Source organism: Elephas maximus, chromosome 2, assembly GCF_024166365.1.
Source record: "Elephas maximus indicus isolate mEleMax1 chromosome 2, mEleMax1 primary haplotype, whole genome shotgun sequence".
In the NCBI taxonomy this organism is placed as follows: Eukaryota; Metazoa; Chordata; class Mammalia; order Proboscidea; family Elephantidae; genus Elephas; species Elephas maximus.
In genome coordinates, this window is record NC_064820.1 from 189,046,099 (window position 1) to 189,068,786 (window position 22,688).

Genomic DNA, 22,688 nt, shown 5'->3' on the forward strand with positions numbered 1-22,688 from the left:
AGTTCCAACCCACCAGCTGCTCTGTAGGAGAAAAACATGGCAGTCTGCTTTGTAAAGATTACAGCCTTGGAAACACTATGGGACAATTCTACTCTGTCCTACAGGGTCACTATGAGTCAGAAGCAACAGCAGTGGATTCATTATTTATTAATAACAGCTTCCATCTTCACCACCTACTACGGGTCAAGTCCTCAATCAGTCTTCCCAGCTACCCCAAAGGAGAAGTCTTTCTCTTATAGATGAAAAAAACTAAGGCTCAGAGATGACATCTCACAGAGGTAGAGATAGGACTCAGACCCAGGGGCTGCATCTCAGAACCACAGCCCTGGGAGAGACAGCAGTCTCACTTCTCACACAGTTCAGGACTTTCCCTGGCAGTTCCCTGCCAAGTGGTCCTTCACTGCCTCTGAATATCCCTGGTGATAGGGAACAAATTCCCTCACCAGCGGTCTTCATGCTTGAGTGTGCATCAGAATCGCCTGTAGGGTTTGTCAAGACTAGATTGGTAGGTTGCCCCACCCCCACACTACACACACACAGTTTCTGATTAGGTAGGTCTGGATGTGGCCTGAGAATGTGCATTTCTCACAAGTACCGAGAGGGTGCTGATGTTGCTGGTCTAGGGGCCACCCACTGAGAACCATTATTCTAGAAGAGCTCCTTGGGTTAGCCACAGTAGACATGATGGCTTCCCTCAATTTTTCCCTTTTCTAGTCTGAGACAGACTTCCCCAGCAGGCTCAGTGCCCTAGTGTTCACCCACAGCACCTGTGTGATTACCTTTGTCCACAGAGGATTATAAAGATGGTGTGTTCTCACAGCTGGTCTCTGACTAGAGTCCACCGCCTCCTACCTTTACCTTCACCTAGTTTTTGAGGAGGGTCATACTTTCAAGGAGCCCTGGTGATACAGTTGGTAAAGCAGTCATCTGCTAACTGAAAGGTCAGTGATTCAAACCCACCAGCTGATCTGCAGGAGAAAAGACCTGGCAATCTGCTCCCCAAAAGATTACAGCCTAGGAAACCCTATGGGACAGTTCAGCTCTGTCCTGTGGGATCACCACGATTTAGAATCAACTTGACAAGACACAACAACACATTTTCAAACTTTTTACAAAATAACGAATGCTGTAATTTTTCTGATTAAAAATATAAATAAAATAGAAGCAAAAACCTTCCTATTGTTGAAAATTTAGAAAAGTACTAAAAATTAAAAGGGGGACAAGGAAGGAAATTTAAATTAACCACCATCCCACCATCTGTGGATTATCAATATTAATATTTTGACATATTTCATATATTTCCTTACAGCTTTTTGTTATTTATATGTATTTATTAATATTAGAATTAAAACATACATAGTTTTAGTACCCTGAAGAAAAGTAATATTCTAAATGTGCTCTATATATGGTAGTTGCTGGTGTTTTCACTGTGGGATTAAAATAAGGAACTGAGGTTTGCAAAGGTGGCTTCCTGGTTGGGGTGGCAGGGCTTTAGACCACCAGCAAGAGCACAGGCACAGAGAGGAGGATCATCGTAGTTTTTGGGGTGAACAGTGGCACGGGGGAAAAGGATTGGGTCAACTGAGTAAGGACAGGTAATGGAGAGCCGTAACTGGCTGGCCTTTTGCCCTCCTAGGCACTAGGGAGCTATTGCATATTCTCGAGCAGGAAATGACTTAACAAAAGGATTTTCCCAAAGGTGAACCATGCAGTGGCTAACAGGATGAAGTGGAGGCAGAGAGTGGGAAGGCAGGGGGAGGAGCATGGATATCCAAGTGGGGAGTGGTCTTGGAGCTTCTCAGCCCCCTGGGGCCCAGTCCTGGAATGGCCTGGTGTGGATGAGTCTACTTCTGGGCCGCCAGGATGGAGAGGGACTGGTTGATCTTTACCATGACAATAATGAGGAGGCCACCGGTCAGCAGGAAGGTGGGCCAGAAGAGAGAGAAAAGGAGGGCCTGGGGCCCATAGAGGCGCTGATACAGGACACTGGTCTCGTTCTCCCGAGTTGTTGAGAAGCAGTAGAAAACCTGGCGCTCGTGGAATTTGGCTCTGACCTTTTCCACATCAGCCCGGGCCACTGGGTAGTTGTCCAGGCTGCCTGGGATGTAGGAGCACTGTGGAGGAGAAGCAAGAGCACTCATGGAGTTGGAAATCTCTTTTCATAGGGCTCAAGGGTGAGGGGCTGGTATGGAGTAAAGAAGAAATGATGACTTTAGAGTCAGGCCCTTTGGGCTGGAGTCAGGGCATCTGTTTAAATTTGGTCGGCTGTGCATTGCACAGTCCTAGAGGCACCATTCACAGTCACTTGTGTGAATGGTGCCCCCTAGAGTTGTTCAGTAGTCAATCTACATGGCTGTAGGCAATGGCCCTGGCTGGAGTCCTGGCTGTGATTCCAATTGGCTATAGAATCTTAGGCAAATCTCCTACCCTCTCTGAACCCTGATCTCTTTATTACTTAAATGGGTTAAAAAAAAAAAAAAATCCAGTTGCCAATATGTCCGTTTCAATTCATGGCTACCTGTGTGTGTCAGAGTAGAACTGTGTCCCATAGAATTTTCAATGGCTGATTTTTCAGAAGTAGATCACCAGGACTATCTTCTGAGGTGCCTTGGGGGTGGACTCCAACCTCCAACCTTTTGGTTAGCACACCAGTGTGTTAATCCTTTGTGCCACCCAGGAGCTCCTAATGGGTTAATAAACCAACCAACCAACCAGCCAGTTGCCTTCAAGTCAATTCCGACTAATAGCAACCCTACAGGACAGAGTAGAACTGCCCCATAGGGTTTCCAAGGAGCGGCTGATGGAGTTGACCTGCTGACCTTTTGGTTAGCAGCCAAGCTCTTATCCACTGCGCTACCAGGAGCCCTGAGCCACAGTATCTTTTTCAAAAGATATTATTAAAGAACGGCTTCAAACTTAACTGTCTATGGAGATCAATGAATGATACAGGCCAATGCATTCTGTATTTCTATTCAGGGGTAAGGTTACACACTCAATTGCCTACAGGGCCTGTCCAGGTATGTTATCTGCAGGTAACACAGGTAATGTAAACGAAGGAAGTAGGTGTAGGATTAAGATGCTAGATGCCTATTGACACTTGCATTGCAGGAAGTGGCAGGGCTGGGCAAAATGGGGAGAGCCTGACTCAACCAAATTGGCAGTCACCACTCCACCCGAACAATTGATGCCATACCATCAACAAGGCCTGCTGTAGCCAGATCTCCAGCATTTCAAGAGAAGCCAGAAAACCAGATTTTAATGTGCGCTCTCAATATTGGCAAAAATTCAAATTGAAAACCCTTTGAGGCCTGACCCTGTACAAGCCAAACAGAATGTGTTGGTATCTGATGCTGAGGTTGAAAGGAAAGACAGGATGTGTTTAAAAGAGCTCTCAGCAGGCAGAGCATGAAACACATTTAATTCTGTCATTGACCATTATCAGTAGGAACCTTCTGGTCTGCTCAGATGAGGCCCACATGGAAAGCTCAGCAAAGAGGCATGCACTGGAGACCCAGGTTTTACCTGGATTCTGCACCAGGAGGCCCGAATGCGGTTATGAGAGCCTCTGGGAGGTATTCTGTGCGCGTGGCCCCTCACCCCACCTGCAGCAGAGTAGCTGGAGGGCTGTGGATAAGCCCAGGTCCTTACGGAATCTCAGTCACTGAGGGTAGGGCCCAGGAATCAGATAATTCTTCATGCACTAGAGTTTGAGCACCACTACGCTGGTAAAATCATGTCCAAGATCAAAATGTGTAAAAGGGAGACTCAGATGGCAGTGCTGAAGCAGCTTCTCCTTCCGCCTCAGTTCACCTCTGCATTGGAGTGAGGTCTCCCACCCTCAAACCTCCCCGCTCTGAGAGCATTCAGTCCACCAGGGCAGAGATGGTTGCATCATGGTTTGACCCCGGGAAAGGGTTGGGGGGCCACTGCCTCCAAATATGGGTCTCTGTTCAACCAGGGAGCAGCTGAGCCTGGCAAAAAGCTGGCTTCTGAGGAATCTTATGTTCAGAGCTGTTGGGCACTGCAGCAGGGTCCTCAGAGACAGGTGGATCCAGGGTCCTAAGCTGAGAGCCAGGGGGCCTGGGCCAAGTCTCCCCAGTGCCTCTGACTGTGACCTCGAGTACCTACTGGATGAGCAAAGGTATGGCTATGGAGACAGACAGGCCTGGGTTCAACCACCAGTTCCAGGTTGTGTGAACTTGGCAAACTCTGCAACCTCTTAGAGCCAGGCATAGCATGGATGTGAGGTGACAGCCTAGTGGGATTGTCGTGGGAAATAAACAGGATGATGTGTGCAAAGTGCTTAGATCAGAGCCTGGCCCAGGTAAAGGCTCAATAAGTGGAAGATGCTATTGTTATTGTTAAAAATATCATTGTTGACTGATCTATGAAATCACAACCACAGCCCCTCTCCTTATTAAAGTGGGCCCCATGGCTGAGCTCCGAGGGGGGCTTGTGCTCACCCCGGGCCTCACTGTACCCCTTGCCTGCTTGCAGTTACTCTGGATCCTTTATTCTGGTGTGTTTGGAGAGACACTGGGCAGGAGTTTGCTCTGCAGAGCCAAGCCCAGACCTGGAGCCTGTGTGCCTCCTCTTCCCCCAGCCCTGGTCCAGCTAACCCTGAGTGACCCTGGGGCATCGCTGTTCTCAACACTGGCCACAGGAAGGACTCAGAACTCCCCCAGGATAAACTAAGTTTTCCAGCAGAACAAGAGAGCAGTGGGGCTGCCCTGTCCACAGAGTAGGAGTGGGGAAGACAGCCTTGCCTGGTCTTTAATCTGTGATTCCAGAGAACACCCAGCTGCCCTGGATCACCACCCCCTGCACGCATGAGCAAAGACCCACTACCCAGCTGCTTGGCGAAAACATGAAGAGTACTTTCACCCCTCACCAGAATGGCAGCCTGTCATGAGCCCTGGTTCTGGCAATGTCTGGGAAATGTTGGTGGCAGCCAACACTGTCCTTTCAGGACCAGATGGAGTTTGTCTCACAAGCTGCTGACAGCTCACTCAGGGGACAACCTAGCCTCTCACTCCTGAGCTGGCAGCCTCAGGATCAGGGAGGCAGCCTGCCCACCAGCCCACTCCGCAGTCTCTAACATCTCGCAGGAGAATAGCACCAGTTATCACTTACTGCTTGCCTTTGAGAATTTTTTGCTTACTCTTTAGGATAAATCCAAGATCACCGAATGCCAAAGAAAAGCAGGGTCATGAGTAGGAGCTAAAATTTAGGTGTTTCTGAGGCTCTAACTCTGTCTGATGGTGCTGAATCATTCTCCCGGTCCAGTTGTCATGGAGTCGACTCTGACTCATGGTGACTCCATGTGTGTCAGAGTGGAACTGTGCTCCATAGGGTTTTCGGTGGCTGATTTTTCAGAAGTAGATTACCAGGCCTTTCTTCTGAGGTGCCTCTGGGTTAGCAGCTGAGCACATGAGCTGTCTGCACCACCCAGGGAACCCTGAATCATTTTAGTGATAGCAGAACAGGTCTAACTGCCTTACACTGCTCAGGCCCGCTCCTCCCTGACCCCCCAGCGCTGTCACCATCCCCCAGCCACTAAGTTGTGACTCTCAGCGTCCACCCATCTCACCTCCATTCCAGTGCAGACCCATTCATCCCATCCCTGGGTACTTGTTGTAGATCCAGCCCCTCTGCCCCGTAACTGAACCCACATTCCTGACACAGCTCTGCCTCAATTGCTTCCAGTAGTGATTTCCAACCTCAGAATCATCCAGAGCTTGCCTTGTTTTTAAAGCCTAACCCAAACGCCTTTCTGAAACCCCGTAACTCTCCTCGCTGTTGGCGGGAAGCAGCTCTCCCTCCTTTTAACCCCCATAGTTCCTTCTCTGTCCCTCTTGATGGTACTACCTCTCCCGTTGTTGGGTGCTGTGCTGTCAAGTCCTTTTCGACTCATAGTGACCATATGTGTTACCCAGTAGAACTGCTCCACAGGGCTTTCTTGGCTGTAATCTTCACAGGAGCAGGTCACCAGGTCTTTCTCTCACAGAGCTGCTGGGTGGATTGGAGCTGCCAACCTTTTGGTTAGCAACTGAGCAATTAACCATTGCACCATCAGTGCTCCTGGATCCCTCCCTACCAGACAAAAAAGACCAAACCCATTGCTATCCAATTGATTGCGACTCATAGCAACTCCATACGGCAAAGTAGAACTGCTCCACGGGGTTTCCAAGAATGTAATCTTTCAGGAAGCAGACTGCCACATCTTTTTCCTGTGGAGCCACTGGGTGGGTTCGAACTGCTGACCTTTCAGTTAGCAGCTCAGTGCTTAACCACTGCACCACCAGGGCTTCCACGGATCCTTCCCTACACGGTAGTAATTCATGCATGAGCTCTCCCACTTTGAGTCCATTCCTAATCAGTCTTTGTTCTCCTACACCCCCTAACAGAGTCCCTGGGTGGTGCAAATGAAAGACTGGCCATTTGAGTCCACCCAGAGGTGACCCAGAAGAAAGGCCTGGTGATCTCCTGAAAAATCAGCTGTTGAAAACCTTACAGAGCAAGGTTCTACTCTGACACGCATGGGGGCGCCGTGAATCAGAATCAGCTCAAGGCAACCGGTGCAGCCCCTGACACAGGAAGTGCTCAAGGGCTGTTTGTTGAATGAAAGGATGAGTGAATGAAGGGATGAGTGAATGAGTGCCAACTTATATTTCCTTTAGGAAAAGCTATTATGGTAGATTTTGGGGAGGAGGGAGAAGGGTGTCGGGGGACAGTGACAGAAAAGTCTCCAAGTATTTGCCCATGGAGGTTGCGCCAACCCTGGTCCCCTCGCTCTCCCGGGAGTCACAGAGGTTCTACCCTGTGGGATCAAGGGCCCGCCTCACATTTGACTCAGCATACAGAATGGAGACAACAGCACTAACGACTGCTCCTTTTTAAGCTCCTACTCTCCCCCAACCATCAAACTTGGCACCTTATACACAGTATCTCTAATGATAACAACACTTTAAGGTATGGCATTAATATTCCTATTTCCCAAAGGTGGGGCCTGAGGCTCAGAGGGGTTAGGTGACTGCCTCAGGTCACACAGTCAGGTAGTGGCAGAGCAGGGATCAAACCCAGATCTGTCTGATTCCAGCACAGAAGAGCTAGGTCTGGCTTGACCCTGCGCCAACTGTGAGACCCTGGGCAAGGAGATTTATCTTTCTCAGCCTCAGCCTCCACTCTCTACATGGGGATAATGGTGGCCCGGGTTTGTCTCCACATACAGTGGCGATGGGAGCCAGGTAGGGGTGGTTCAAACACCTGTTAGGATTAAGGGAATGTGCACCCATCCCCCAGTCCAATACCTGCTGGTTCCGGTCCCGAGTGTCCTCCGTGTGGTACAGCACGGCCCACCTGCCCACGGCTGACACGTTGACCCACAGGCACGGGTACTGGGGCACCTTCTTGCCCTCTAGCTCCTCCTGGTCCCTGATGTTGGTCTCAATCAGGTGGCATGTGGATTCCTGGGTCCACACACTGGGGAGACCACACACACATACACATCAAACACATGTATACCCTTCAGAACAGGGTGACATACAGAGCACCCAATTTGAACCTCTGATCCCCTAGGAGGCATTAGAGAGATACAGGACTGGGACTCTCACCTGCCCAAGACTCCAACACTGAAAGGAGCTTGACCCCAGGGCCCCTGAACACAGGGGCAGAATCGGAGAATCAGAGTACCAGAGCTGGTCGGGGCCTCAGACATCATCTACATGCGTGGTCCTTACCCTGGCTGCTCATCCAAAACCCTGGGAAACGTGAAAAGACAGATTCCCCTGCCCAAGCCACACCCCAGACCAAGTGTATCAGAATTCACTCGGGTGGGTGAGACCAGCCCTGGTATTTTTTAAAAAGCTCCCTCTCATGATTCTGTTAAGCGATCAGGAATGAGAGCGTGTTAACCACATGATCTTCATCTTACAGCGAACGAAATCGAAGCTCAGATAGGACAAGCGACATTTCCAAGGCCACACTGGACTGGAAGCCAGGCCTTGGGGCTTCAGAATCTGTGCTCTTCCCCCTAAAAACAGTAGCTGTCGGAGCTGTTTGATCTCCTTGCGAGGGTGGGGAAGATGGTGTGGACGGAGTTTAATCTGCAGATAAAGTGTTGGAGGCACACGGCTGCTCTGAGCAGTGCCGCGTTTAGTAAGATTCCAGCCTGGAATTGCTCCAGTATTGTAAAAAGTGAGGAGGCCCAGGCCCAGGAGAGGCCAAAAGGCTCATCAACACATAAGCGGATCAATTGTGACTTATCTCCCATTTAGCATGCAGAAGGCCCGTTGCCAGAAGTGAGAGATGGGCTTTCAGCAGCTGGAATGTGCTCAGAAGCAAGGGTCTGAGACTTATCCTAAGGACAGGCAGAGAGAATTGCGTGTGTTTGTTCCAAAGAGGAGCCAAGTCAGGAACGTCACGGCTGTTCTTTAAAAGCTCCAGTGGCTGACATCTCAAGAAGGACATTGAGCTTTCTCTCGAGATTCTTAAGCAGTGTTACAGGGAGTAGATTTCAACTCAATGTAAACACTTCCTACTTATCGGAAAAGCCCAGAAGTGAAGTGGTGTGAACAGTGAGGTAGTGAGTGCCCCGTCACTTGCGATATTCAAGAGGCTGGATGCCGCCTGACTGGTATGTTTTGGGGCGGGGGTCAAACAGATGAGCTATAAAATCCCGTGAGTCTCTGGTTCCTCCTAACATCAAATTCACACTGCAGCTCTTGCTCCTATCCTTTGCTGTTTCTTGTATGAACGGTCCCCTGTACCTGTTACCTCCATATCCCAGACAAGCGGGGCTCAGTCCAGTCTGCTCTCACCACACTTCAACCCTAGAACCTATGAATAAATATTGTCTAGACTTTCTTACTGGTGTGAGGGTCAGGGGAGGGACAGGAAGAAAGCTGGGTTGCTGACAGACCCCAGATCCTTAGGTGAGATCCTTCGTGGGCGGGGGGAGGGGAGGAGGGGACAGGCCCGGAGGGGTAGGTACCTTTTCTGGTAGAGGGGTAGCACGGTGGTGCCCAGGATGTAGTAGGTGATGACGGCACACACCACCATAGCCACACCCAGGCAAAGGGCTCGAGTCTCTCCCCGCTTCTGAGCCATCACCAACTTTTTCCCCATGTCCACTGGGGGAAGCAGTCATTTCTAGGGTCACAGAGGCAAACAGAAGTGAGATCACCACAGGTGACAGGTAAGCCACAGAGAGGATGACAGGTGAAAGAGGAGGGTGCAAAAATACCAATAACATGACCCCTATTTTTAGACGGAGCTTTGCAACTGCCAGAGGGCTTCAGGACCCCATGTAGGCCTCCCACCAGCTCCAAGAGGGGAGTATTATCACCTCCATTCTCCCATGAGGGATTCATGGCTCAGAGAGGTAAAGGGACCTGCTCAAGGTCAAACAGTGAGTATGGTTGGCTGAATAGTGACCTCTCCACACCACCCCTCTCCCCCCACCAGAAAAGGTACCTGTCCTAATCCTTGGACCCTGTGAATGTTAGTTACCTTAATAAATGGCAAAGACTTTGTGGAAGTGATTAAATTATGGACATTGAGATGGTGAGCTTATCCTAGATTATCCAGGATAAATGCAAGCAGAAGGATCCTTTTAAGAGATAGGAAGTGGAAGGTTACAAACAAACATAGGAAGAAAAGGAGATGTGACCACAGAGGCATAGATTGGACTGATGCAGCCACAAGCCAGGGAGTGCCGGCAGCCACCAGAAGCTGGAGAAGGTGAGGAACAACAGAGTCTCCGCTACAGCCTCCAGAGCGAGTGTGGGCCTGCCTTGATTTCAGCCCAGTGATGCTGGTTTCAGACCGCTGGCCTCCAAAGATGTGAGAAAGTAGATTTCTGCTATTGTAAGCCACCAAGTGTATGGTTGCTTGTTACAGCAGCCACAGGAAGCTAATACAGTGAGTAAGCAGGACAGGTGGAACATCACGCACTTTCTCCTAGGACCCTCTATCTCCTAGGGAAATGTGGAGCATTTCACGGTCTGCCAAAACAGTCCCACGACAAGGCTGGCTGGGGGTAGCATGCAGAGAAGGGAGGAGGGCTTCCCAGAAGGCAGCCACAGGCACAGGGGTGGGCAACAGGTTTCCATCAGGTGGGACCTCTGTAAGGGCAGACAGTCTCCTTCAATCAAGGAAAGAAGAAGAAGAAGGAAACAAAAAGAGCTGCCATCAAGTTGACTACAACTCATGGCGACCCCATGTGTATCAGAGTAGGACTCTGCTCCATAGGGTTTTCAATGGCTGATTTTTCAGACGTAGATTGCCAGGCCTGTCTTCTGAGGCACTTCTGAGTAGACTCAAACCTCCAACCTTTCAGTTAGCAGTTGAGCACTTAACCATTTGCACCACCCAGAGATTCTGAGGGAAGAAGACTACTCTCTTATTTCAGGGAATGGGCCAAAGCAGAATGGGGGAAAGTAGCTGACAGTGAGTGTTTCTTCTTTTCCCTTCTTCTGGCAAAAGCCCACTGTTTATCCTTGAGGGATCTTCCCCACCCCAATGTAAGCAAAAAATCCCACCCTCCCCTGCTAGGTCCACTGGACGCTCTCCCAGCAGTGCAAATCTGGACAAAGTGTCTTCAAGAAACAGCCCATTAACCTGTGCTACGTAGAGCCCCAAGGACTCCGGGGGGGGAGGGGGCCAAACAGTGGGCTCAGCTGCTAATGGAAAGGCTGGAGGTTCAAGTCCACCCAGAGGCACCTCAGAAGAAAGGCCTGGTGATCTACTTCTGAAAAAACAGCCATCAAAAACCCCATGGAGCACAGTTCTACTGTGACACACGTGGGGTCACCATGAGTCGGTGTGGATTCCAGAGCAACTGGAAACCTAGAACCCCAAAGCCGGCCAGCTTCCTCCCCTTGTGTAGACGTCCCTGGTTCTGTGTGCTGTCCCACAGCCTCCCGGTAAATTTTTCATTGTTGCTGCAGTTTGTGGGTTGGTTTACGTTAACCTGAGCCCATCTCTACGGAAGACACAAGAGCTCCAGAGAACCCTTCTGTGTAACTCCCTGTTTGGGGATAAATTTTAACCGGATATCAGGGAGAACTTTTTTTTTCATGCCAGGTACCTAAAGTATTAAATACATTATTTTTATAAACTAGTGAGCGTCCAAGGACATTAGTTCAGAGAGATTTCCAGCAAAGTCCTTTATTTTCTACTCAGGCTTCTTTCTTAGCTAATGGGCTGTTTGTTTCAAGTGCCCAGTCAGAGACCCTTGACCTCTTCTCTCCCCTAAACTCACTTCCGTTGAGTCAATTCTGACTCATGGTGACCCCATGTGTTACAGAGTAGAACTACTTCATAGGGTTTTCCTGGCTGTAATCTTTACAGAAAGACATTGCCAGGCCTTTCTTTCATGCTGCCTCTGGGTGGGTTAGAGCTACCAACTTTTACGCTATAGCCAAGCACAAACTGTTTTCACCACCCTTTCTCCCCATCCCTCTCTATACCGTCCTAAAGGGGAGAGTCCACATTCAGGCACCAAGGCTACAACTCTGTCACTACCTCCTCTGGGAGGTGGCCCTCCTCTCCCCTACTACTCAAGGTTGTTGACAAGGACAACATCCCATTACAATTTCCCTCCCTCATCTGGGGCACTGAGGATGAGCTTCCTCTAAGCTCTAATGGAGACAGAGGAAGGTAGCAAGTGAACATAATTTTCTACTGAAAAGATGATAGTGTGTTCAGTTCCTTTCTATCGTATTCCTTCTCTTGTCAAGGAGCCCTGATGGCCCAGTCACTGAGCGCTTGGCTGCTAACCAAAAGGTCAGCGGTTCCCATCCACCAGCTACTCCATGGGAGAAAGATGTGGCAGTAAGCTTCTGTAAAGATTTACAGCCTTTGAAATGCTATGGGACAGTTCTACTTTGTTCTATAGGGTCACTATGAGTCAGAATCGGTTCGGCAGTGGGGTTGGCTTGGTTTATTCTATTATCTGGTGGGGATGGGGCAACCCACACCTTGGTTTACCTGGTACCAGGTAACAAGCCCATCCACATATTTACAAGTACAGGAATACCATTGCATGGCATGGGGCAAAGAGGCCCCCACGACCTGCTTCCCTGGGTCTTTCCAAGGTCACTGCACCTTGGCCCACCCTAGGGACTATGGGATACAAGGAACTTGTGGCTTGGGGCTAACAGGGAATCATGTCTTAAAGGACCTAGGCTGAGTACCCACTTTTCCTCTAGGAAAGTTGGGGCACGCTTGTGGGAGTGCGTCCCTTGTCATAACCCCTGCCTTCCTGGCTAATCATTCCCCTACCTCCCAGGGCACTGCCCCCTCTAATGCATGTGTCCCCCCAGCTCTCTGGGCACTCCTGAGGATGATGAAGGCAGGAACCCTGGTGTTACCAGGTCTGGGAGTTCAGGAGGAAGGAAGAGGAAAGACAGACACAGGGACGTCTGAAACCTGTGGTGTGCTCAGACCACGCCTCTCTGTAACACCCCAGTGGGGACGTTGCCTTCTCCAAGTGAGGGGGTTTGTAGAGTCATGTGAAATCCTAAGGCCACACCAGGAGATCTATTTCAATAGAAAACTTTGGTGGGAAGTTGGGATTCAGCATCCACAGTGAGAAGCCTCAGACAGGAGGCAGAATAGGAACTGCTGATATCCCCTGGGACTCAAACAGAAAGAAATAGGTTTCAACCGCAACAAAGGGGATTTCAGTTAGACTTGAAGAAGAACTTCCCAGTTTAGAGAGTTGCTAAATATCTCTGGACTTTTTTTCCCCTCCTTTTTAGAGAAGTCCCTTAAGAGCTAGGATGGATTTAGGAAAGATGGGACAGAGCAAAGGAAGGAAGGATTTTGGAGGGTCCTGTGTCTCGATGGCAATGGGTTTTTCTGTGTGTAGCCCTACACTTGGGTTAACATCTTTTTCCTTAGAAAGACAGAGACTAGAGTACAGTGTTTAAGGGCTTGATGGGATCAAATCCTGGCTTTGCCACTTATCAGACATGTGACTATAAAAGGAGGCTAATAGTACCTGCTTTGGAGAGTTGTGATGAAGATCAAATGAAATATCAAATACAATGTATCTAGCAGTATCTGGCCAGCATAAGCCCTCAATAAATAGAAGTTATTATACTAACAAAGCAAACCTTGGAGGTTTGGCACAGATGCCTGGAGCCCTCTTGCCGAGTGTGTTTTTGTCCCACTGTGTCCATTGTGACAACAGCCAGGTGTGGTCCCGATCTCCAGCCTCTTGCCCTCTGGCCCCTTCAGAAGCTAAGACCTGAGGGCCAGAACACTGAGCCACCAGAGCAACCCTGCCACCAAGCCACCCCCCAGCTGACCAGCAACCACGAGCCCTGACTAAGACCAGTTGTCATAGTCCCGAGGCACACCAGCATCACCCTCTCTGGAATCCAGAATCCCCATGGACAGTCCCAAGAGGAAGGGCATGCCTGCTACCCCCCCTCCCTGACCATCTCACGCTGCTTTCCCCCAGATCTCCTGCCAGACCCCATCTTTGGAGAAGCCATTCCCCAAGTGCTCTCAGACCAATACTCACAGTCTCCCGGGTCCCCTCTGAGTTTTCAGCTGGCAGACAGTTTCTTTCTGCCTGGCCCCCACCCTAAAAGAGGCCCCAGAGCTCCAGCAGGAAGCACAGCCTCCCGGGCCATCTCCAAGGAAGCGGCCTTTGGTCCCCATCTGGAGCGAGCCTCCATGCCCAAACATGGTCACGTCTGAGCACACAGCCCAGGGACTCAAACTCGGAGAGCAGGTAAGAGCCAGCAGAGCCGCCAGCTGCTACGCAGGCCCCTGCACCTGCGTGGCCCAGAATCTGGTGGGAAACAGATTTCAAAGAATAACAGACGACAAAACAGAGCAGCCGGGAAAGAGCCCTGGTATAATTGGAAACATTTCTTTTTCACTCCGTCTCTCTGGGCTGGCAGAGGAGGCAGGAATGGGGAATGATTTTCCATTTGTTGATGTGGGGAAGGGAGGAGGAGTTGAAACTTGAGAGGTTGGACTTGTCAGTCATGGGGGTAGGGGGCTGGCATATTCGTGATGGAAAAGCTAAACCCCTCCTGCCTTTGCTGTTTACATGCTGTGTGACCCTGGGCAAGTCACTGCACCTCTCTAAGCCTCAATCTTCTTAGCTGTGCTCTTCAGGGTTTCAAAACCTGGGGATGGCACAGGACCAGGCAATGTCTTGTTCTGTTATACATGAGGTCACCGTGAGTTGCGAGCCAACTCAGCGGCAGCCAACAATAGCAGCAACCACCCTCCTTTTACTCCTGGGTCAGATGAAGATACTGAAACTGAGAGAGGCCTTAAGTAACTGGTCCAAGGTTATTCTGCTCCAAGTGTCCAAGCCAGATTCCAGGCTGGCCCTTCCAGACTGCAAAGCCTGAGCTGTCTCTGCTGCCCTGATTCTGCTCTAGGACATAAAGTTAGCCTCCTGTCTCAGTCATCTAGTGCTGCTGTAACAGAAATATACCACAAGTGGATGGCTTTAACAAAGATAATTTTTTCTCTCACAGTCTAGGAGGCTAGAAGTCCGAATTCAGGATGCCAGCTCCAGGAAAAGGCCCTCTCTCTCCCTCAGCTCTGGGGGAAGGTCCTTGTCATCAATCTTCCTCTGGTCTAGGAGTTTCTCAGTGCAGGGACCCTGAGTCTAAAGGACAAGCTATTCTCCTGGCTCTAGTTTTTTGGTGGTGTGAAGGTTGCCATGTCTCTGCTCACTTCTGTCTTTCGTATCTCAAAAGAGATTGACTTAAGACACAACCTAATCTTGTAGATTGAGTCCCGCCTCATTAATATCACTCCCACTAATCCTGCCTTATTAACATCATAGTGGTAGGATTCACAACACATAGGAAAATCACATCAGATGTCAAAATGGTGGACAACCACACAATACTGGGAATCATGGCCTAGGCAGGTTGACAGATGTTTTGGGGGAACACAATTCAATCCATAACACCTTTCTTACACAGCTACCCCCCTGCCACCAGAGGTTCTCGAGGTCACCTTGAGTGCCCCAGTCCCTGGGGAGGTGGGTGCAGGCCAGCGCTCCGGGTTTAATGAGCCCCACTGCCTCCCTCACCCCTGCTGCTCCTGCCCCAGCCGCCAGAGAGGCAGCAGGCCGTGAAATGAGAGCAGCTGTTCAGGTCTCCCTGATATGCTGTCTAGTGGTTAGTTTCCTTCCACCTCCCCCTTCCTAATTGAATCATATCAATACAAGAGCAAATTGTTTAATGGGCCTCATTAGCAAAACGGGGTCTCAGAAGGCCATTCTTAGACCTCGAGGGCTGTTTGTGATGAAGGACACAGTACCTGGAGTACAGGTTCGGAGGGGACTCTGCCCCCCCCCACCCCCCGAGCAGTGATAGTCCAAGGATGGTCTTTGATCAATTTAGGGGCCAGAAGAGTCCTCTGCAGGCCCAGGAATAATCCAAAAATGCCAGTCCTTCCTCCAGGTCCCCTGGGGGAGAGAAGCACAGTGCAGCAGACTGCCATTTTTAAGCACGTAAAGGCTACTTGCTGGTAATCTACTAAATGAGTTGTTAGAGATTATCACATTGGGAATTCATAAACAGGCAGTAACATACACCCAGGTTCTTTTCCTCTAGGTAGAAGGGGGCTGCGAGCTCTTTCCTGCAGGTCAGTGAACCATAGTCAAACACTTCGACCAGCCTTGTTTTGGAGGGAGTGTGGATGAAAACCTAGATCCTCTGCTGCCAGGGGGTTGTGCGTGACAGATGGTGAGTTCAAGGAAATAAGGGTGTCCTAGCAATAAATATTGATGGTTTGCATTAGTACACAGAGTAAAAAAAGAAAACCAGGTGCCATCTGAGTCAATTCCAACTTGTAGAAACCCCGTGTATGCATAGTACAGCTGCCCTCTGTAGGATTTTCAAGGCTGTGACCTTTTGGAAGCAGATTGCCATGCCTTTCTTCCAAGGTACCTCTGGGTGGCTTCGAACCATCAAACTCTCAGTTAGTAGTCGAGTGCTTACTGTGGCACCCAGGAACCCCATATAGAGGGTTAAACCAAAGACCCACCGTCATCAGGTCGATTCCTACTCATAGTGATCCTAAAGGACAGAGTAGAACTACCCCACAGAGCTTCCAAGGGTGCCTGATGGATTCGAACTGCTGACCTTTTGGCTAGCAGCTATAGCTCTTAACCACTATGCCACCAGGGTTAGGGACCACAAAATATTTTGCCCAAATTTAACCTTCCAACAACTGCCAAGATAATAGCACTGCTGACAATAACCAAGTGAAGTAGATTTTTCTACCCATTTCATAGAGGGGATAATTGAGGTCCAGGGCTGTTAAATAAAATTGTCCATGGCAAGTTACTTCGCCTCTCCAAGCCTGGATTTGCCTCTTATGGGTTGAATTGTGTCATCGAGAAAATATATGTTGAAGTCCTAACAACTGGTACCTATGAATGTGACCCTATTTGGAAATAGTATCTTTGCAGATGGAGTTAACATAAGGTCAAAGTGGAGTAGAAAACCCAAAAACCAAATCCATTACCATAGAGTCGATTCCAACTCGTGGCAATCCCACGCATTACAAAGTTGAACTGAGCTCCATAGGGTTTTCTTGGCTGTGATATTTATGGAAGCAGTTCACCAGGCCTTTTTTTCTTAGGTGCCTACGGGTGTACTCAAACTGCAAACCTTTCTGTTAGCAGCTAAACGTGTTAACCATTTGCACCACCCATATATATACGTTTATACACACACATAAAATCCTCTCAAAAATTCCACAAGAGGCCTTATTATTTCTGTGAGTGCCCAAGGCCCCTCCCTTAGCATGTGATGTGGTGGAGCCTGCATTTGAACTTGTGCCGCTGACTCCGCAGCCCACCCCTGGTCTTTCCAGAGCTTCCCTAGGAGTGGTTTTTGAAAGTACCAGGGCTCCTTTACAACATCTGCTTGAGTTGCTCTACAAACACCTCTCACTTCAGTCTATAGCTCTTTCTGGATTATGTGTTCACTTATTTATTTGTTGTTCTTGTTAGGTGCTGTCGAGTTAGTTCCAACTCATAGTGACCCTATGTACAAGAGAACCAAACACTGTCCGGTCCTGCACCATCCTTACAATCATTGCTATGTTTGAGCCCGTTGTTACAGCCACTGTGTCAATCCACCTCGTTGAGAGTCTTCCTCTCTTTCACTGACCCTCTACTTTACCAAGCATGATGTCCTTCTCCAGGGACTGGTCCCTCCTGATAACATGTCCAAAGTACATAAGACAAAGTCTCACCATCCTCCCTTCTAAGGAGCATTCCTGCTGTACTCATTTATTTAAACCCTCTCTTTCTGGATTGTGCATCCGCTTATTTATTTAAACCCTCTCAAATCAATATCTATTCTCTGCTGGCACTACCTCTTGGGATAATAAATCCCGTAAATCAAGTTGTCAAACGTACTGAGCCGCTGCTGAGTGCGCGTGGCTCGCTGAGTGCTGCAGGAAGGGCTGAGCCGCCCTCAGCTCTGTCCAACCCTTCACTCAGTACAGCACCTGCTAGGACCACCTACTGTGTGGAGGCCTGACTACGCCCCTGTGCCAAGGTGGGTAGGACTTGTCCCCTTCCCTTTGGGGAAGAGATGGATGGATTTTCCAAACTGCAAACAGGAAAAATTGGCAAAACAATACATTTTAGCAAAGAGACAGTAATAAAGGGCAAAAGAAATAACAAAACATTTTTCAATAGAGTTGGGAAGACAAAGCATCAGAACAGGAACATTGGATATCAATATGAGAATTAAATGGCTATACAAGACATGACAAGGGACAGGATAAGGTTACAGCCTGCTGTGTGAAGGTCTACCTCACTCCTTTCTTTCTCCCTCATTGAGCCATATATTCACTTTGCCTCTTTTTTCTTCCTTCTCATCAATATATTTTAGCCTGCTGGGTTGTTAACAGAATTGTCAGCTGCTTGAAATCCTCTCTGAAATAGGGAGGTGTGTAAATAAATAAAGAGCTCTGCTCTCTGTGGTGTGGTATGGTTGCTTTTTTTCCCCCTTTTCCTTATTGCAAAAGCCATCTGAGCTCACTGTGGACAAGGTGGACAATACAGAAAAGCCAAAAAGAGGAGAAACCACACGGTAACCCCACCGCTTGAAGGCAATTGCTAGTAAAAGGGGGCTGTGTGTCCTTGCAGCCACCACCCGTCTATCAATTTGTTGTGCTGTGGTGGCATGTGCTCTGTTATGATGCTGGAAGCTATACCACCCATATTTCAAATACCACCAGGGCCACCGGTGTTGGACAGGTTTCAGCCGAGCTTCCAGGCTAAGATGGGCTAGGAAAAAAGGCCTGGTGATCTACTTCCAAAAATTAGCCAATGAAAACCCTATGGATCACAACAGTGTTGTCTGACTCTCTTGCTTTGGACATATCATCAGGAGACTCAATTGCTAGAGGAAGACACCTTGTTTGATGAAATAGAGGGCCAGCAAGGGTGAGGAAGACTCTTGGTGAGATGGATTGGCACAATAGCCACAATGGTGGGCTCCAATATGCCCGCGATTATGAGGCTGACACAGGTCCTGGCAGTGTTTCGTTCTGTTGTACATAAGGTCACCATAAGCAAGAGTTCAGCTGACAGCAGCTATCTTTGTATCTCTGTACCTCTGTACCTACCTACCTACCTATCTATCTATCTATCTATTTGTCTGTCTGTCTGTCTATCATCTATTTCTGTATCTATCTCTGTATCTATCCATCTATCTATTATCTATCCATCTATCATCTATCTCTCTATCATCTATCTAATGATCTATCTGTCTATCGACTATCTATCTGTCTGTCTATCCATCCACCTACCTACCTATTTGTCCATCCATCCATCCATCCATCCATCCATCCATCCATCCATCCATCCATCCATCCATCCATCCATCCATCCATCCATCCATCCATCCATCCATCCATCCATCCATCCATCCATCCATCCATCCATCCATCATCTACCTCCTCCCAGACATTCATAAAGGATGCATGTGCCCTCCCCTCCATTGGGCATGTGCCCCCCTGTCCTTGTCTCCTAAGAGTTGTTCCCCTCCACAAGATTCAGTCCCGGGGGCCTTCCTGCACCTCCTGTACCCTTATCCTTGCCCTCACTTCCCTGTCAAGTTGATGCTCTTAGTCCATGTGTTCATCGTACTGCATGCAGCTCCTTCAGCGCACTCCCTCCCTTTGCAATTTTACACTTGCCCATGGGAGTCCTGGATTAATATGTCTCCCCCCTAGAGCGTAAACTTCCTGAGGCCAGGGACCACAACTGATTCTATTCATGGCTATATCTGTAGTACCTGAAGGAGTCAACAGATAATCTTGGGGTTTTACTATTGTTGTTCAATTTGGAGGGAAGAAAACAAAAACATAAAAACCTCTTGCTTTTGAATGTAACAATATTATAATCACTTTTCCATGCCATAAAATATTTTTAATAAAAGGTTGTGCAGTGTTTCATTATGTGGCTAAAAAAAAATAATGTATTTTATCAAAACTCTGTCGTTAGATATTTAGGAAGGATGTTTGCTTGCTTTCTTGCTTTTTTGTGTTTAGTGAAATTCAGAGTCAGCCTCTGCTGATCAATGACGTGTTCCATCCCCCAGCCCTCCACTCACACCCCAGATGTCATTTTTTATGAATTGACAGGCATGGGGGAGAGTGAATCTATAAGGGTGAAGTGTGGGGACCAGAACCTGGAGAAAGAGAAGGGAGAGCCATAGATGTGAGCTTGTTGTCAATTTCCTAGCCCTGCCCCAAGCCGGACTTGAGCCTTGGACAGAGAGAGCCATAGGTAGATACCGAAGGAGCTCTTTTCGTGTGATAGGCTGTGGGTCTCAGAACATAAGCAGTGCCGCTTTAGGATCCAGGTGATAAAGTGGTTCTCTCAAATTCTGCTTAGCTTGATCTGGGCTGAGAATGAAGAGATCAATAAGGCATTTTAGCCCCTGGGAAGTGCTCCCTAGGCAGTGAGCCTGCATCATCACTTAAGATACCTGCAGCAGAGGAAGTGGCCAGAGACCCCTCTGTTAGTCAGGGTCCCACAGGAAATGCAGGGCAGTGGTCTGCTGGAGCTGGCTCCCATTGGCTTTGTGAGATCTTTTGCAAGCCAGTTGTTGAATCATTGGAGCTAGAACTCAGCCATGGCAGGAGTATTTGCGCCATGGAAATGTACAAACATTACAAATCAGGACTTTTTTTTTTTTTTTTTAACCAGCATACCAATTCAGAGGACACACTTAAATTCGGGTATTCAAGGAGATCTGAGGAACTATTTACAACAGTGTGGCCATCGCGTAGGGAAGCCCCAGGGAACTGTGCAGTTGCGTAGAGTGATGTTAGTTCCCATCAACTCATGGTGACCCCACATGTGCAGATCGCCTACTCTGTTTTCCGAGGTGCCTCTGGGTGGGTTCAAACCCACTAACCTTTCAGCTAGCAGATGAGCACTTAAACATTTGCACTGCTTGGGCTAAAAAGATGGGGAGAGAGTGGTTTCTAGAATCAGGGGAGAGTTGAGAAGAGAGAATTGCCTTGAGAGCAGATGCCTCCAGCCTGAAGAGACCCCACAGGGAGGGAGTGGGGGATTGAATGCTCTCCCTTCCCTTCCTAGGACCCATCTTCTGATCTCCTGATTCCCACTGGTTGAAGCCAACTGGTAGACCAAGAAGCCTGGATGCTCACCCTATGGTCAGCCTCCAGGGAGAGAGCAAACTGGAGGTCTAAACGGACGTGTGCAAGATGTCAGTCCATCTCCCTCCTGTGGCTTTTGGGCAGGAAAACCAAAAAGCAGGTCAGAGCAAAGAGTGCTAGAATGCATGGGGAACTGCCTGCGAGGCCCGAGAAATATCTATGAGGATCTGAAAACTATGCAGGCGGGGCCCGTGAGCCAAGACGCCTGTCTGTCAAAATGAACATTTCTCATTTGTTCCCTCAGGCTGGTGAGACCTGGGGAAACTCAGGTTACATAGACAATGCTTCATTAAGTATTCTTAGCATAAAATTTTTGCACATTTCTGATTGTTCCCCTAGAATAAACACCTCCAAGTGAAAACTCCAGGGCAAAGTCTTTCTACATTTTTAAGATCTTTGATTCATATTGCATACTTTTTTCCAGAACGTTTATACCAATTTGCATACCCATGCATCTTCGCCAATATTCGACACTACTGAGTTTTGAACTATTTTTCTTTTGGCTAAGTGAAAAATTCTTTTGTCTCAGTTTTAATTTGTTTTCTTTAAATAACTATAAGATTGCACAGTTCTTCTTATGCTTATTGGAAATAATACTTTTTATTTGTCCTAAATTCCCTTTTTTAAATGTTCAAAGGAATAAACACTATGAAAGCAATTTGCATAGTGCCTGACAGATAGCAGGTTCTTGTAACTGTTGGTTTGCCATCCATTCATTCACTCACTCAGTCATTCCATGTGTGTTCATTGAGTGTCTAATGTGTATAGCCACTACCTGTCTGTCAGTTTGTCGTACTGTGGTGGCTTGTGTGTTGCTATGATGCTGGAAGCTATGACACCAGTATTTTAAATATCAGCAGGGTCACCCATGGTGGACAGGTTTCAGCAGAGCTTCCAGATAAGACAGACTAGGAAGAAAAACCTGGCAATCTACTTCTGAAAATTAGCCAATGAAAACCCTATGGATTACAATAGAATAGTATTTGATACAGTGTTGGAAGATGAGTAGGTTGGAAGGGACTCAAAATCTACAGTGGCTGCAATAATGGGCTCAAGCCTACCAACAGTCGTGAAGATGGCACGGGATCAAGCAATGTTTCATTCTGTTGTACATGGGGTCGCCATGAGTTAGAGCAGGCTTGACAGCAACTAACGGCATCAGCAATAGGAATGAACAAGTCCTTCCCCTGAACCTTTTCAGACTCTCCTCTTCTTCTTGCAAGAACCCAGGGCCCCGGTCCTCATCGGCTGCTCTCAGTGGTACCTGTCGGGACAGGGTCAAAGGGCTGAGTGATGTCCCTTCCCTTAAGCCCTTCCACTTCCCAGCATGGTGGGACTTCGGAGCTGTAAATAAGTTATCATGACCCATGTGTTGGGTCATAGAATATCATCACTCAAGAGGCCCTTAGACATCATCTAGGCCTGCAACTTTGTGTGTGTGCCGTGCTCCCTACTTACGAAGTAATAGAGGCAAGTTGTAGAAAATTTAGAAAGTACAGAAGAGTAAAAAGAAGAAAATGAAAATCAACCAAGTCCCAACATCCAGAGGATGTTCCCCCAAAAAAGTGTGTATCAACTTGGTTAGGCCATGTGTGGTTGTTCTCCATTTTGTGATTGTAATTTCAGGTTGAGAGGATTAGGGTGGGATTGTAACACCACCCTTACTCAGGTCACCTCCCTGATCCAAGGTAAAGGGTGTTTCCCTGGGTTGGGGCCTGCACTACCTTTTATCTCTCAAGAGATGAAAGGGAAGCAAGCAGAGAGTTGGGGACTTCATACCACCAAGAAAGCAGCACCAGGAGCAGAGTGCATCTTATGGACCCAGAGTCCCAGCGCCTGAGAAGCTCCTCGACCAGGGGAAGATTGAGGACAAGGACCTTCCTCCAGAGCCGACAGAGAGAGAAAGGCTTTCCCTGAAGCCGACGCCCTGAATTTAGAGTTATAACCTACTAGACTGGAGAAAATAAATTTCTCTTTGTTAAAGC

The 22,688-nt window shown here is 48.4% G+C and overlaps 1 protein-coding gene across 1 annotated transcript; it reads right to left on the bottom strand.

Annotated features, from left to right (window-relative positions):
* Positions 1-1,361: 1,361 nt before the first annotated feature.
* On the bottom strand, positions 1,362-13,672 carry KCNMB1 (potassium calcium-activated channel subfamily M regulatory beta subunit 1). The gene is made up of 4 exons (XM_049874298.1): positions 13,535-13,672; positions 8,993-9,150; positions 7,311-7,482; positions 1,362-2,114 (listed from the first exon to the last, which is right to left on the bottom strand). The coding sequence occupies exons 2-4, from the start codon at positions 9,124-9,126 to the stop codon at positions 1,845-1,847; spliced, it is 576 nt and encodes a 191-aa protein (XP_049730255.1). The 5' UTR covers positions 9,127-9,150; positions 13,535-13,672; the 3' UTR covers positions 1,362-1,844.
* Positions 13,673-22,688: the final 9,016 nt, after the last annotated feature.